Source organism: Nesoenas mayeri (assembly GCF_963082525.1).
Source record: "Nesoenas mayeri genome assembly, chromosome: 24".
Lineage (NCBI taxonomy): Eukaryota > Metazoa > Chordata > Aves > Columbiformes > Columbidae > Nesoenas > Nesoenas mayeri.
The window spans coordinates 5340516-5354631 of record NC_137546.1 but is presented as its reverse complement, the minus strand read 5'-3'; the positions used below and the strand labels follow the sequence as shown (position 1 = coordinate 5354631).

The following is a 14116-nucleotide window of genomic DNA, read 5'->3' as shown; positions in this document are numbered from 1 at the left end:
GGAATGTGTTTCTCATGTGTGGTTAAGTGGTCTCTGGTGCCTCATTCTCACGGGCTGGTTTTTCAGGATTGGGAAAGGTTTATGAGGTTAAATTTGTTGATCTTTCCTGAAAGAGTCTTATATTGAAAGGTCTTTAACTTGATGTATCCAGGCAGGGAGGCCCAGGGCTGGAACGGCAGAGGAACTACAGGACAAGATTAAGGGCCGTTGGCAGAGCTATATAGGGGTTTAGGATGAAAATAAAAGAGGGTGTTGCAAATTGGGATGGAGGAGCAACGGTGGAGCTGTGCAGGGACCCCAGGGTAAGAATAGCAAGGCAGCTATCAGCCAAGATTGAGATGTGCTGGCAGAGTGCGTGGGGCCCAGAACTGGAACAGAAGGGGTGGCAGAACTTCAAGTACACAAGCAGAGCCGTGCTGGGACAAAGCCAGGAGAAGCAGAGGTTGTCACAGCTGAGAAACTGGGAAACCTGGGTTTGCGTGCCTCTCTAGGATGCTAGACGTCGGAGATAGCGTGTCTGTGCATACGTGATGTGCTGATGAACATGTTACACCAAGTGGGTTCCAGCCCAGATCTGGAGAAAGGAAACTTTTGCTTAGGGATCAGCAGCACCCGAGACACAGCTACCATGCTTCTGCTCAGTCAGTTTTGAGACAATTACTACATTAAAAGTGCTGGAATAGATTGAGCGTGGGGGATTTGGTCTGGGATAGAAGCACACACATTTCTCAAGGTGAGAACGGACGTATAAGGGCAAAACTCTCCAGAAATGCCTGTCATCTGGCTGGGGTCAGTTCTGAGTCTTTCTCCTGTGGATCTGAGTGTTATTTTCACAAAGGTGTTTGAATAGTACAATGTCTTTTCTATTATGGTATGTGTACCTCCAGGCGCCCTCGGAGGGTGGTCGTGATGCATGTGGGGAGCAGTTAGATATTGTATTGTGCTCAGAATGAGGAGGCAAACTGGTGTAACGGGCTCCTGGAGGTTCACCCCCTTGCTCTGTTGGCTGTGATGTTATGTACGCTTGCTGGTGGGGGAACATGGGCACAGCTGGGGCACAAAGGTGGGATTGCAGCAAGCTTGGCATCATGGGGGTTTCCTTGCATGTCCTTGATTTCCAGCTTGAGGTTCAGCCTGGTGGAGGCAAGGCATGAATTTAGGGGGTGAGAGTCAGGGCCTCAAGCCGAGCACACAGGACAGAGGCTGCGCGCTGACTTGAGCTTGAAACACAGAGTCCCAGGCTAAAAATGGACATGTAATTATCTGCTTAAATCAGTCACCTACTGTTTTTTTAACCCCAGATACCATATATACACCCATCCTTGCCTGGATAAAGGGCCTGGCTTTGTACACTGCAGGCCAGGTAATCTGTCTTGGGTTTACCTGCTGCTTTAATTGGTAAATCAAGGCGGTTATCAAAGGATCAAATCTCCCATCCATAATTCTAGCAGGCTGCGAGCATCCTGGATACCTGTGCCGAATTCTCCTGCGCGGCTCAGACCCTCGAGTGGGACGTGTTTGTGCTGCTCTGTCAACTTCCCCATGTCCATAAGAAATTTATTTAAGGGAACTGGAGAAATGAAGCTGAAAAAGGAAGAAAGCAAAAAAGGGAAAACTCCAGAGAAAGTGAGCAGACCTTTTCTTCTCCTTGCCTCTTTATTCCCCCCGTATCCCAGCTGGTCTCCCTTTGCTTCCCAATTTTGGGAGCGCTATTGATGCCTCTCTAACGACATCGTTTCAATGCGAGTAAAGGAGCCAGCCAGCCCCTGCGGTCCCTCTCGTGCAGCCCTCCGCTGGATCCTGCGCCTGCCACAAGCACGCGGCTATGAATATTGAAGTGAAAAAGGGGCCTTTTATGGACTTCACAGATGTGCTGGGGAGTTGGGGCAGGCCTCATTACCTCGGGGTTCTTTAAAAGGCCAAACAAAAGCCAGAAGAAAGAGTGTTAGGGGTGGAGGGGGCAGGGAGGCGAGAACTAGAAAAAAGTTGAAAGAAAAGAAAAGACGACTGGAGTTGATGGATATTCCATCTGTTTATGTTCAGGCCAGTGCTGGGAATTAACAAAGGCTGTTGGAGACATAGGCTGTCTTTTGCCCTCCCTCCCTCCCCATCTTCCTCCAAATGTTCTGGATGATTTGGTTTTGTTCGCTCCTCGCAAGGAACAGAATATGTTGTGTTTTTTGTGACCATGTGTCTTTGCATGGGGGCACTGCAGCTGGTACCTCCACTGCCAGACCTGATTTGCGGCAGGATTTGCTGGGGCCCTCATGTCTCTTACAACTTTCACATGCAGAGTAGATGGAGCCTTCGGGGCCGGATCCCTCCACCGAGATAAACGAGTACAGCTTTTTGGCTTTTGCCAGAACTGCAAAGGAGTTTGCTTGGTCTATATGCATGGCATGGATTATGAAAGAGCATCTGGTTAGGGATGCAATTCCTTCTTTGTGGGCTTGGAAAAGCCTTCATCTAGTTTAGCTTCCAGCTTCAAGGCAAAGGTACGTTCCCAACCTGAATGAAGTTACCTGGAATGGCTGCAATTGATGGAGGAATGCGGAGAGCTGTTGGATAGGTCTTCACCCAGTGCAAGTCCTTGTATCGGCAAGAGGCTTTTGGTGGTGGATGACAGTTCCGAGGAAGAGAGTTTTGTGTAGCTTCTTCTTTCCAAAATCCTGTAGTGCTCCACTTGTAGTTGTGCCCATGAACCCAGCCAGCACTGAGCCAAGGAGGGGAAGGTACCTGTTCAAGGAGATGTAGGGTGAGGTACTCCTGTATAAGAGTTTTCTTAAAATCACAGAGCCAATCCATGAGTTAAAGGGCAAATTCTGGCAGAGCTGGGAGGAAAGTAAGTTTGGGGTGAGTGCTCAGGACAGCCAGAACCAGGGAAAACTTAAGACGTTGCACCACCTTTGAGTCTTCAAGCTCAGCATGTGAACGTGGGGCTCATCCGGGGTGAATCTTTGGGATTCAGATGTGGAGAAATTGTTGGATACCACGTTCCAAGCTGGGACAGGTTGTGTGGTTCTCACTGTGGTCATTCGGCTGACAGGCTGTGTCCTGTCACCCATGCGTGGGGATGTGCATATGCTTGGACACCTTTTGCACGTGCTCCCTTTTCATCCATGAAACCTCCAGTTTTCCCTTCTCCCTCCTTCCTCCAGCTTCTCCTTCCACATGTGATCTCTCTTATTCAGTAGAGATCTTGATGTGATGAGGGAATTATCCAGCTGTGAAATACTTTTATATTTGACCCCCCTGCACTTTTCCGTATTCCCTCCAGACAGACACACGCTGTCTCTCCCTCCCTGTTCAAGAGCATCAGCTCCACTGTGAGTATTATTTCCAAGTTGTAAAGCCCATAATGGACATTACCTCAGTCTGGTTTGGTTACAGCTGACCAGTTCAGTGCCTGAATTAGAAAAAAAGAATAGAAAAATACCCAAACCTTGATCTCCGAAGGCCCCCACGCTAATGCTTTGCTGAACACTGCAGTCCCCAGCTGAGCTGTAAATGACTTTTTCATTTTCCTAGGCCTGCTACCCAGTCTGTTTGGTATTCAAGGGCACCCCACCAACAGGCACTATCATTCTGCTTGGGCCGAATTACTTGATTAAAACGCATATCAACTATTATGTGATTCGTTTTCTGCTGCTGCTCCACACCACAGCCCTCTAAACTATGTTAAACTGTAATACAGCTGCGCACGCACGAGCAAATGCTGGAGAATGGGGAGTTTACAGGTTGGAAAAGGGAGGGAGGGGGGCACCCAAGCTTTATTGTATGTGCTGTCGATTATTGGTTTTTTATGTCTGGGAATGCGCTTGGACAGGGGAAGGGGGGCGAGAGATGAATTTGAAACACCCCTGTCCCCCTTTGCAGTCCCACCTGCTGCTGAATAGGTTTGGAGGTGAGCAGGGTTATTCTGTGCACACATGTGCACCTCTCGTTGTGAACTCAGGACTTCATCATTTTCTGAAAAGAGAGAGAAAAACGTGTTGTGTATTTTGCGTTGGAGAGAAAAATCAAAGCGATACAATTCTGTGCCTGCAATGCTGTTACTGCGTCGCCCTTCTCTCTGGCTTTTCATGGGCTTGTTTGCATTTTGATGGGTTTTGTTTGCTTTCTGCCAGAGGGGAAGGCAGATGCTAAGAAATCAGGGAGAGTTTCAGCTCTTGCTTCTGAAGCTGTTGACTGCAGGGTCCAGCGCAGGGGACATGCTCTGTGAATAAATGGCTACGTCTTGGTGATCCTTGTTCATCCCGCATCCTTTTGTGGGAGTAGAACGTGCGAGATGTGCAGTCTCACCCTTCCTGCTCTGCATATGTGCTGTAGCTGAGGTCCACAGCAAGAATCTCAGCTACAATATATCTTATTATTTCAGGCCTTCTTGACAATGTACCCACGATCAAGAGACATTTCATCTATGGGATGGGTACCTCCTCACTGTCCCATGGCAGTGGGGCTCTATTTATTAAGGCGATGTCAGGCGGCAAAAGCATCATGTGGCAGGTGAAACCTGCTCTTTTCAAGGTCATTGAGAGACTCTTTAATTGTCCTCCAGCATAAAATAACTTGAGTTATACAGGACTGGAAAAATATGTACACATTCATATAGGGGTAGCTGTTGGGGCCACCAAGCACAAGAGCTCTGGATGAAGAACGTTGTGAAAAGTGGGGAGACTTGGTATGGGGCTGTAACGTGGGGATGCTCAGATCTTACTGGCATCTTCAAAGTGAGATTTTTCTTATTTCTTTCATGCCATTAAACCCAAGTTCCCCTGTGGCTGCATTGACGTGCCAGCCAGTCACCCCCCGACCCAGTTTTGTGGAGCATTGCCGTTGCTCCAGCAGCATCTGGGTGAGTTTGCTAAGGCCAGTTGCAGCACAAAAGGTGCAGTTGTAGCGAAGCTCTTCACAAAACCATTCCCTTCCCCCTCTCCATCTCTGCCTTCCAACATATATTTAATTTTTAGGATGGTGCAGCTGGAAGCGGGATAGAAAGAGAGACGGGAAATGAGATGAGAAATACTGAAGGAGAGAACGTGCAGCTCCCCTTTACCCTCTCACAAAATCCGATCCCCACTTTAATGAATGCGTTTTCATGTCTGGTCTTGTCTGCCAATCCTTCCAGACGGCACCAAGGTGCTTCAAGACAAGGCAGCAGGTCCTTGTAGAGCATCAAGGGCTCAGTTGGAGCCTGGAGGGTCTTGTTGTGGCCGATTCCACCTAATCCTGTTGATTAATTTAACTCCAGGGCTAAGAGACGCATAGAAGCAGTGAATGGAGATGCAAAGGAGAAAGGTGGAGGGGGAGGAAAGGATATGGAGGAGTGTAGGGGAATAGGAAGAGGGAGGATGCATTCAGACCATAATTGGGGGGGGGGGGGGGGGGTGTGTTTCTTGTTCCTTTCCTCAAGGTCCAGTCCACTTCTGTTCCCTTAAACCCCTCTAGGGAGCTCTGCCCAGCTCTTGCTAATTGTACCCCAACCTGAATTGTCAGTGATACTCAGGAATATGAGTTTGTGGGCTAGAATGGGGCCCATGACAAGCCCAGGCTTATATTTGTCACCTTGCCTGTGCCATCCTGCGCACACACCTGTGCACATGCTCTGGCTGCACTTATTTCCGTGGGGAGAAACAACCGTTTTGGTTTGTTCAGTTTTTCCCCAGCTCATCCTCCCCGAGATGTGGGACTTGACATTGGTCCACGCAAACCTTCGAGTCCCTTCCTGCGGTCGTCTCTCCCCCCTTGCATGAGCCGCGTTGTATCTCTGCTCCAAGAAGTTGCTGGTACATTTGAATATCCCCCTCGAGCAGAGGGAAGCTCTTACGAATTTTTACACTGGCAAACTTGCTTTCATTCCCATAATGAAGCCTATGTCTCTTTATTTCTAATAGTATTGCAATGCAGAGAGATATGAGCAGTTTGGGTTTTTTGTTTCTGAGCTGTGGAGCAGTTATGCTAAATAATAAAGATGGAATCGCTCTTAAAATAAAAATAGCAGGGTCAGCGTGTGTGTGTCCTGTAATACGCACACTTTTCTCTCAGTTTTGCCCTCCCGTGAGATTTTTCCCTCCGTTCTCCTCTCCATTCTGTTCTTTTCTGTCAATCTTTAGCCGGTCTGATGTCCTAGGGGAGCTGCGTGCCGGACAGCTAGCTGTTTCCCATCCTTCATCACAACTAGTGATTGGTAAGCCACACAAGAAGCTGCTGCTACATATTTCTCCACCTTCATATTTACAGGGTGTTCGTTGCTGTCCGTGCTGAGTAAGTGTAAAATGCTACCAGCAAACGCTAACGATTATTTCTATGGCAATAACCCCGTTGTGCTGGAGGCTGCAAACTGGGATTGTCCCCCTGCTCATGCATTCATTTTTAACACAGGGTTGTGTGGTTAGAAATGTAGTGTTCCAAGTTTTGCGTGAATTCCTTGGACTTGCCTAGTGAGGGAGTCTCCTTGAGTTACTCTTGCAGCTTTGTGAAAGCTTCTCATGGCGCAGAAACTTTGCAGAGATTATGGTAGTGTTTGTTCCAGCAGGTTTCAGCTGTTAGGAGTGGAAAAGACCTGTTAGATCCTCGAGTTGCGTCTTAGGCAGGTAAGGGAGCCTGCCACTGATAATAGGGGATGCATTAGATAATAAGCTCATACCGCAGTCTGTCTCAGCTCAAAGACTTTCTATATTATTTAATGAATCTGTGCCTGACAGCAGCAGCTGCATCCTACTAAGACCAGCTGGTTCCAGACATGCCCTGGGATTTTTCTTGCTCTCTTGGTTTCATCTTTGTAGTCGGGTAGTTGGAGCCTCACACTTGGCACGAGGAGCTGTGGCTTCTTTTCCCAGCCTTGCTCCTGACTCACAGGGTGACCGTAGGTGGGTGACTCCGCCATCCCTGCCACGGTTGTAAAATGGAGATAATGCCAGTTGGGAGTTGTTTGGAGTCTCGCGGATATGAAGTGTTATGTCAGTTTATATTGCAAGGTTTGGCTCTGGACCTTTTTATCCCTGTAGCCAACGTGATGGGCAGCGCGGTCGCCAGCACTGCTGTGAGTAGGACAGATTCTTACTCATGACAATCAGTTGTCCTCTCCCAAAACTTTGTAGCCAAATCAGGGATTTGGAGCATAAAGCTCCAAATTAGGAGCATTAGGCTGTTGAAGACAGCATGGCTGGTTTTTCCCTTCCAGACTTCTGCAGAAAAAGAAAGAAAAGTGAGCAAAGCATGGGAGACGAAACGCGTTACGGATCCTTTTCTAAACATTTTTTCCTCACTTGGGGAGTTACTGAGTCCCAGGTTCGGTTAATACCATGTAAGCAGTTGGACCAAGTAAATGGATGAGCTGTAGGTACATGTTTCATTGTTGTAATCAAGTGACCAAGAGTTAGATCTTAAAGTCATGTTGGTGTTGCTGCCACCATAGTACTTGCCAAGTGTGCTGGAGCTTTGTTACGTGAGGTGTGAAACATGCCACAGATGACAATCCCTGTGCTAAAGAGCTCACAGGCTGAAAGTTGCTACTAAGCATTTATACTAACTATGCAGAAATGTGTATTTACTGTAAAGAAATATGCACAGCTGCGGAGTTAAATGACATTTAGCTTGGGGTGTTGTCCTTCCCTTTCCTCTCACAGTGGCCCTCTCGCATCCTGGACCCAAACACACCCCTGCCCTTGCTTTGTTCATGTTTCCAGAAAACATGCTAATTAATTAAACCAAAAATAGTGAGTTAAGTGAATAAGAAATCTACTGTATGCTATAGGTTTCCAGATGTGCTTTTGTGCAGCATGGTGCTCCAAGGTCCAGATGTGCTTCTACCTGCCCCAAATCATCTGGGACCCAGATGTGGAGGGCTGTTATTTTCAAGTACAGATGTTCCTTTTATACCATTTGAGACTCTAGACCTTCCCTGAAAATGGACGTAACCCAAAAGCTAGTTTGGTAACAGATTTCTATGTACAGTAAAACTGGCTTTAAAATGTAGGACAGATGCTGCTCCTCTGAAGTCAAAAGGTCAATTTCTCACTGACTTCAGTGAGAAATAAATGGTTCCTGATTTAAAAAGGTGAACATATGCAAAGACTCTAAGTATTGGTAAGCCAGGCCTAGAGAAGGGAAAACCTCTGAAGGTGATGCGTTTGCCCCCCAAACCAGCCATCCGCTCCTCTGTAGCAGAGTTTCTGTGACCCCAAGACATAAAAGCATTTTTGTTTTGCAGCGAGCTGAACGCAATGGCATTTTGTGGTCATCTCAGTATAAACAAGTGAACTCCGATGGGATATTTGCCCCGTACTCCTCAAACTGCTGCCGCGCTTGAACAGCTGTTGGGGAAATCACAGCTGCTGTTCTCAGCTCTGGAAAGAAAAAGGTGGATTTTTGGATGATGATAGTATGGAGCAAAAAGAGAGGACTGAAAAACACTATTAGGAACTTCAGGAAACTTTATGGTCAAGTTGAGCAAAACTGGGCTTATGTACTCCAAGCTCTACTTATTTGGGTTTGATAAGCGCCTCAGGTGTGGTGCAGGGAGAGGGGAAAGGCAGAGGTGCAAGGTGAGTGAAGGTGGAGGAAATAAGTGACCAAATTAGACATTGGTAAAGGAATTTTATGGCATCTTAATGCTGTGGGAATCTGGCCTTGTGTAAAACTCCTGCTGAAATTTGGGAATTTAGGAGAAGAGGAGCTGTATCCTATGGGAAACCCAACCTACAGGTGAAGTGGAGCTGGAAATGTTTTTCTTTGTTTCTCCCTAAGGTGGTTTAAGAACATTGAAATCTTAAACATTGATACTACACAAAACCGAAGAGGAAGTTAGGCTGCACAAGTCAAAGCACTATGTATTGATATTTTTATGCATGCATTTCAGCTTCTGCATTTTAGCTGTTCCCTCTCTGGCTTCTCACCACGCAAGCCTCACCTCCCCTTTGCTTCCCTTCCCACCCCAGGTAACAGGCTGGACGAAGGCTCCGACGTCGAATCTGAACCAGACCTGCCTTTGAAGCGCAAGCAACGCCGCAGTCGAACCACCTTCACCGCCGAGCAGCTGGAGGAGCTGGAGAAAGCCTTCGAGAGAACCCACTACCCAGACATCTACACACGAGAGGAGCTCGCTCAGCGAACCAAGCTCACGGAGGCCCGAGTTCAGGTAAGGACTAGACCTGGTGTGGGGCAGGTCAGCCCGGTGGCGCAGCTTCTTGGAGGTGGCAGTGCTGGGGATGAGGGTGTTGAAAAGCTGTAATGTGGATGCTTGTTGTCTTTGGGGCCACGTTCACAAGGCTCCGAGACTTCAGTTCTGCACGTTCCCACGGGTTTGCAGATGTGCCGTTTGGATTTGGCCCATCGCAGAGGTACCAGCTGGAGGGTTTCCATCCAGGTTGGGACCAGGAGCCAGACTTTGCCGAACTTGGCAAAGCATTTAGTGCTCTGTTTTCTGTTGGAGGAAATTCCTTCATTTGCCTGGGAGGAAGCGGTGTGTGTGTACATGTTTGTATTTGGTGTTTCAGGAGAAATCGCACCATTTACCAACCTTGCCCAGGGGAGCAGCTCATATTTTGCAAAGTTTGCAAGTTCTATATGTGAATTTTCATAAAACTTCTTCTCCCCTCGATCTCTAGAGAGCACAAAAAGGGCGGGGGGAGGGAAGAAGAGGGGAGGAGCAGGAAGGGAGGGTTCGGAGCCGGAGGACTCTGACATCTACACGATTAATAGCCCTTGTGGGAACTCCACACAGAGACCCTTATGTCTTCCAGATAAAGGCTGGGTCAGCAGTGTGTGCAAACATGCAGAGGGATAAGGAGTGTGAACAGATCGGGGGGTATAATAGAGTCCCCTGGGGAACGGGAAGGAAAGGGGGAGGGATTTGGGATTGTGCTGGGTTAAAGAAGTGAAATGGAGACCCCAGCAGTCCATCCTCCGTGTGACCAGCGCGATTGGGTTTCAGACTGAGCACAGAGTCCCTGCGAGCGGCTCTGAGAGTAGAGGGCAGGGGTACTCCAGGCTTGTGACAGGGGAAACAGTCAATTAACCAGCTCCTCTGAAACAAAACAGGGTTGTGGGGTTTTTTTGTTCTACAGTTCTCAGGATAATGAGCTTGATGTGCTTACTCAGGAGCCAAAAGTTTTTGCTGTTTTCCCCTGGCTGTCTGGGAATGAACGTTTCCCCCATACCTGGGACATTCACTAAATCATTAAGGACTTTTCCCATTAGACTTTTTTCCTAAAGAAGTACTAAGCCGGTTGCAGCACTGCAGCAGGTGCCTCCTCACCTCCCTCCAGCTTTCTCTTAAGAGGTGCTGGGTTTTCCCGAATCCATCACCCCTCAAGCTTTGGCTATGGAGACTGCAGAAAGGAAATCTAGCGAACTTTCAACTGATCCTAGTTTTGATTTAACCAAAAGACCGTGCCAGAGCGTTCAGCGGTCATAGTGTTAATTTGCTACCTGTGTAGGTTCACAGACAGATGGAGACTGGGAAAGCGGCTAATTTAGACGACTAAGTTACCAAGAGTTGCAAAGTGTAAATTCCCACATTTTTGGTTTGCATATTCTGTTTCTAATTGGTCTTGCTTGTTGTAGATGGGCATAAGATGTTAAGAAAGACATAAAAAGAAATGTTTCTGTGGCAAACAGATTAAAAAAAAGGAGTTTCAGGGGAGAACAGACTTTAGGTAATGCTTTTTTATGGTGTGAAAGCTGTGTTGTGTGAGCTGTGATACAGGCACGTTGGGGAGGAAGGGAAGAGCCCTGAAGCTCCAGGGAGTGCAGAAACCAGAGGCAGGTTCTCTCTTCTCCAAGGCGCTCTGACCTCACTGTGACAAGGCCGGGAGAAAGGAGGGAGGTGAAAACAGAAATGGAAAGCTAAATAAATAACTAAAGAGAACCTTTCCCTTGTCTCAAGCTGTGATCTCCCTACTTGCTCCCAGGCAGCTTGTGCCGAGGTTCCTGCCAGGGCTCTAGTAGCAGCTGTTCTCCGAGGCGCATTCCTGATGGCTTTCTCATTCCGACATCCTGGCAGAGTCAGCTTCTTCCCACCACTTTTAAGCCTGCCGCCCCTTGTACAATTTTCTGGATATCAGAGCAGATCTTTTCCTGGCTCTTGGGACCTACAAACATTAGTCAATCAAGTTGTTGTGGAAAAAAAAAAAAGCCACACACACATATCCACACACTGTACCCATCCAGCAGGGAACCTTCTACACCCTTATAGTCCTACTCCTGTCTCAGAGTTTTTAAGGCCAAGAGATGTGCTTTGGATTGAAGATGGCTGTAATGACAGCAGGGCCAGCTGAGATCAGGGTTTCTGAGTGTTACAGGCCATGCCAACATCTACTTGTCCCCAAAAGCTTATTGTGTTCACATGTAAAATGGGAGGTGGATGTATGAAAATTATGTTGCGGCCCATAGTCACAAAAGAGACTGGAGAGCAGCTCCTTAGTGTCTGGTCGTTGATTCAGCCATTGTCTGGATCTCGGTGCATCCATGGCTGGTCAATCCCTGGATCACACCCGAGTCTCTGAATCACAGCTCGGGTGTTGCTGTCAGGCTTATTTATTGTGTATACACAACATCCCATTTTGCTAATCCCTGTACAAGCACTGGACTTCTCCATCTCTTTGCTTCTTTCTCCTCCTCGCCTCCCTTTACCTTTGAACTTAGCCAAGTCTCGTTTGTTCTCTCTGCTACCTGAGCATTCACGTACCGCAGTCTCTCCAATGTGAAAAGCTGATAGCTCTGTTAAATTTTATTGGCAGGCCTCAGTCTGGCTGGTCACACAGCTGCCCGGCTAAGTGGAAGTTTGACACGTTGACAGCTAATAAAATTCACAAGCTGAACAACAAGGGGGAGGGGATGGTGGGGAGCAGCTCCAAGCTCCGGTTTCTCATCTGCTAGGAAGATCACAGGAGGGTGAGCAGGAGTTTTGCAAGGTCACTGCAGTGTCTGTGTGGTTGAGACGCAGGATTCCGGCCTTCCGACTTCCAACACATCCAAAGGTCCAAGCCATTCAAAGGTTAATCCCAAATTGAGCATAGCCAGGGAGAAAACTGCCATGGATTTCCGCAAGGATCAGGATTTCGGTGCCAATTCTACCCAGCGAGGCCACCGATGGAAATTCCCACTGACTTGTTTGTGTGCGAGACGATGTCTTGACTCATGTGCCCCCACTAATTGTCCAGGACTGAACAAATTCTTGCCCATCTGCGAGCTCCTATTTCCACCCTTCCAGAAAACAAGCTTTGGAAGGCCAAGTGTTCATGGATTTAAAAATTAAGTCTAACAGCTAAGTAATTCGCTTAGCTCATTTAATGGAAACTTTGATTTAGATCTTAAATGTATTTTAGGTTTTTACACCAGTTTTTGCAATTATCCAACTGATGATGTCAAAGTTTTTATATGGAAAAAAGAAGACAGATGGGATTCTGTGATAATTTTGAAACTAACTTTTCTCCCTGGCATTTCTAGAGAAGGGGCATTTTTCAGAGCAACCCTTTTCTCACGAACAGTTTAGCTTTGTCAGTACAGTGGTTTTGAATAGGAAAATAGTTTTGTCAGGAAATTCTTTTCCAGGTGTAGAAATGACTTGTCAAAGCAATGCTAACGTCAAAAGAGACACCAGATGCATCAGTCATGGGAGTTGAAACTAATCCTTCTCCTAGTTGATTCCATTTGTACATCTGTTTGCCCAAATATATTGCATTTTTAAGGCTATTTACCAACAAACCTGAATGCTTACTTCTGGTTTTTCACTTGAAAAATACCAACAGAAAGCAATCTAAGGTAAAACAAAGCAGTGCGTGTGCCCAAATTGCCCTCAGGTCAGCACCACAATCCCAAGTCGCTTAGAAATTTGAGCGCTGAGAATGTTCTTCATGAATAAACTTTGTGTAGGTTCCCATGTGAGCAGCTCATCTCCATTCATCCTGCTGCTGTAATGACTCAGATGTGTCAGGCTCCAAAGTATTCTCTCAAAAGGCTTTCCCAGAAATCTACCAATATTATTCCCAAAAAATAGATGGCAGCTTTTGCTTCTCGGCATCGCCTGCGGATGGTTCAGATGGTCATTCCACAGCCAGCTGGGTGCGAGCACGTGTGCCGCTAGCAAGGACGGTAATCTGAGTTCCTATGGTTTGGGCAGTGCGTGCTTTCTGGAAATAAATAAGAAGCGTAAAAGGGTGAGTGTGTTGTGATGCTGATGTCTGTTATTAATCCCCAGGAAATTCCATGCACTGAGAAACCGTTATTTCAATAACAAAATTAAACTAGACAGCAGGAGTCGCAACCCAGTGCTTTATTGATCATTTTTATGATGGATACTGTTGTGATTTCTGCCTGGGAGAAAATGGATGTTTCATTTAATAAAAAGGCTCAGAGCAATTCTGCCTCTGAAATCTCAGTGCATTTCTAGGCTACTCACATAATATGTATTTTATGACACAGTTTCAAACTGTAGTAAACAAACAGCCATAGTCTAGATCATGCTGCAGCAGCTCAGACCTGCCAAATGGAGCACCAGAAAAGAAATTCCATTCAATTTTGCTTGAAATATTTCACAAAGCAATTCTGTTCTCAGTGCGAAGAAGCTGAAAACCAGTATTTACCAGCAGTGCTCTGCAGTCCAATTTCTAGAAAAGACCTGAGTTTCTCAGAAACTTCTCAAACATTGCGGGTAGTGGGGACCCCAGTGCTCTGTCACCAGCTGTCACTGTTCCTGGAGATGGTGCTTTTTGAAGCTGAAGGTATTATAGGAAAGGTGGTAAGCAGGGCTCCCCCAGCTCCCAGCATTAACTTGAGACATGCAAAGCTGCTGGAGCCTAAAGCTGTTTGCCTGGTGTTTTGCTTCCCAGACTCTTTGAGATGTGTCCAAACTGGCTTTTCCGAGGCAATCCCCCCTCCCTTAAAGGTCAGCTGAGAATGTTTTCTTTCTTCCTGAGGCTCCGGCTAGTTAACATTTCTCGTGAAGAGGGCTGCGATGAGGTTATGACACAACAGCTGCCCTGTGTTTTTGGCAGCAGCCGGGGCTGCGCGAAGGAGCCGGCAGTTGGGGCTCTGCTTGGCAGCGGCTCCTTTGGCACGCTGGTGTTCCGTGGTGCGGGGCCAGCCGCGCTCTCGCACGCCGGGGCGGCCAGAT

General features: G+C 47.2%; 1 protein-coding gene across 3 annotated transcripts in view; it reads left to right on the top strand.

Moving 5' to 3' along the window:
- The window catches only part of PAX7 (paired box 7), a gene marked incomplete at both ends in the record, with an annotated part of 95766 nt that overhangs the window by 37777 nt on the left and 43873 nt on the right, over positions 1-14116 (top strand). For all 3 annotated transcript variants that reach the window (XM_080358717.1, XM_080358715.1, XM_080358716.1), the window contains one exon: positions 8940-9139. In XM_080358717.1, the coding sequence (XP_080214843.1) occupies positions 8940-9139 (200 nt within the window). The remainder of the gene's footprint in view (positions 1-8939; positions 9140-14116) is intronic.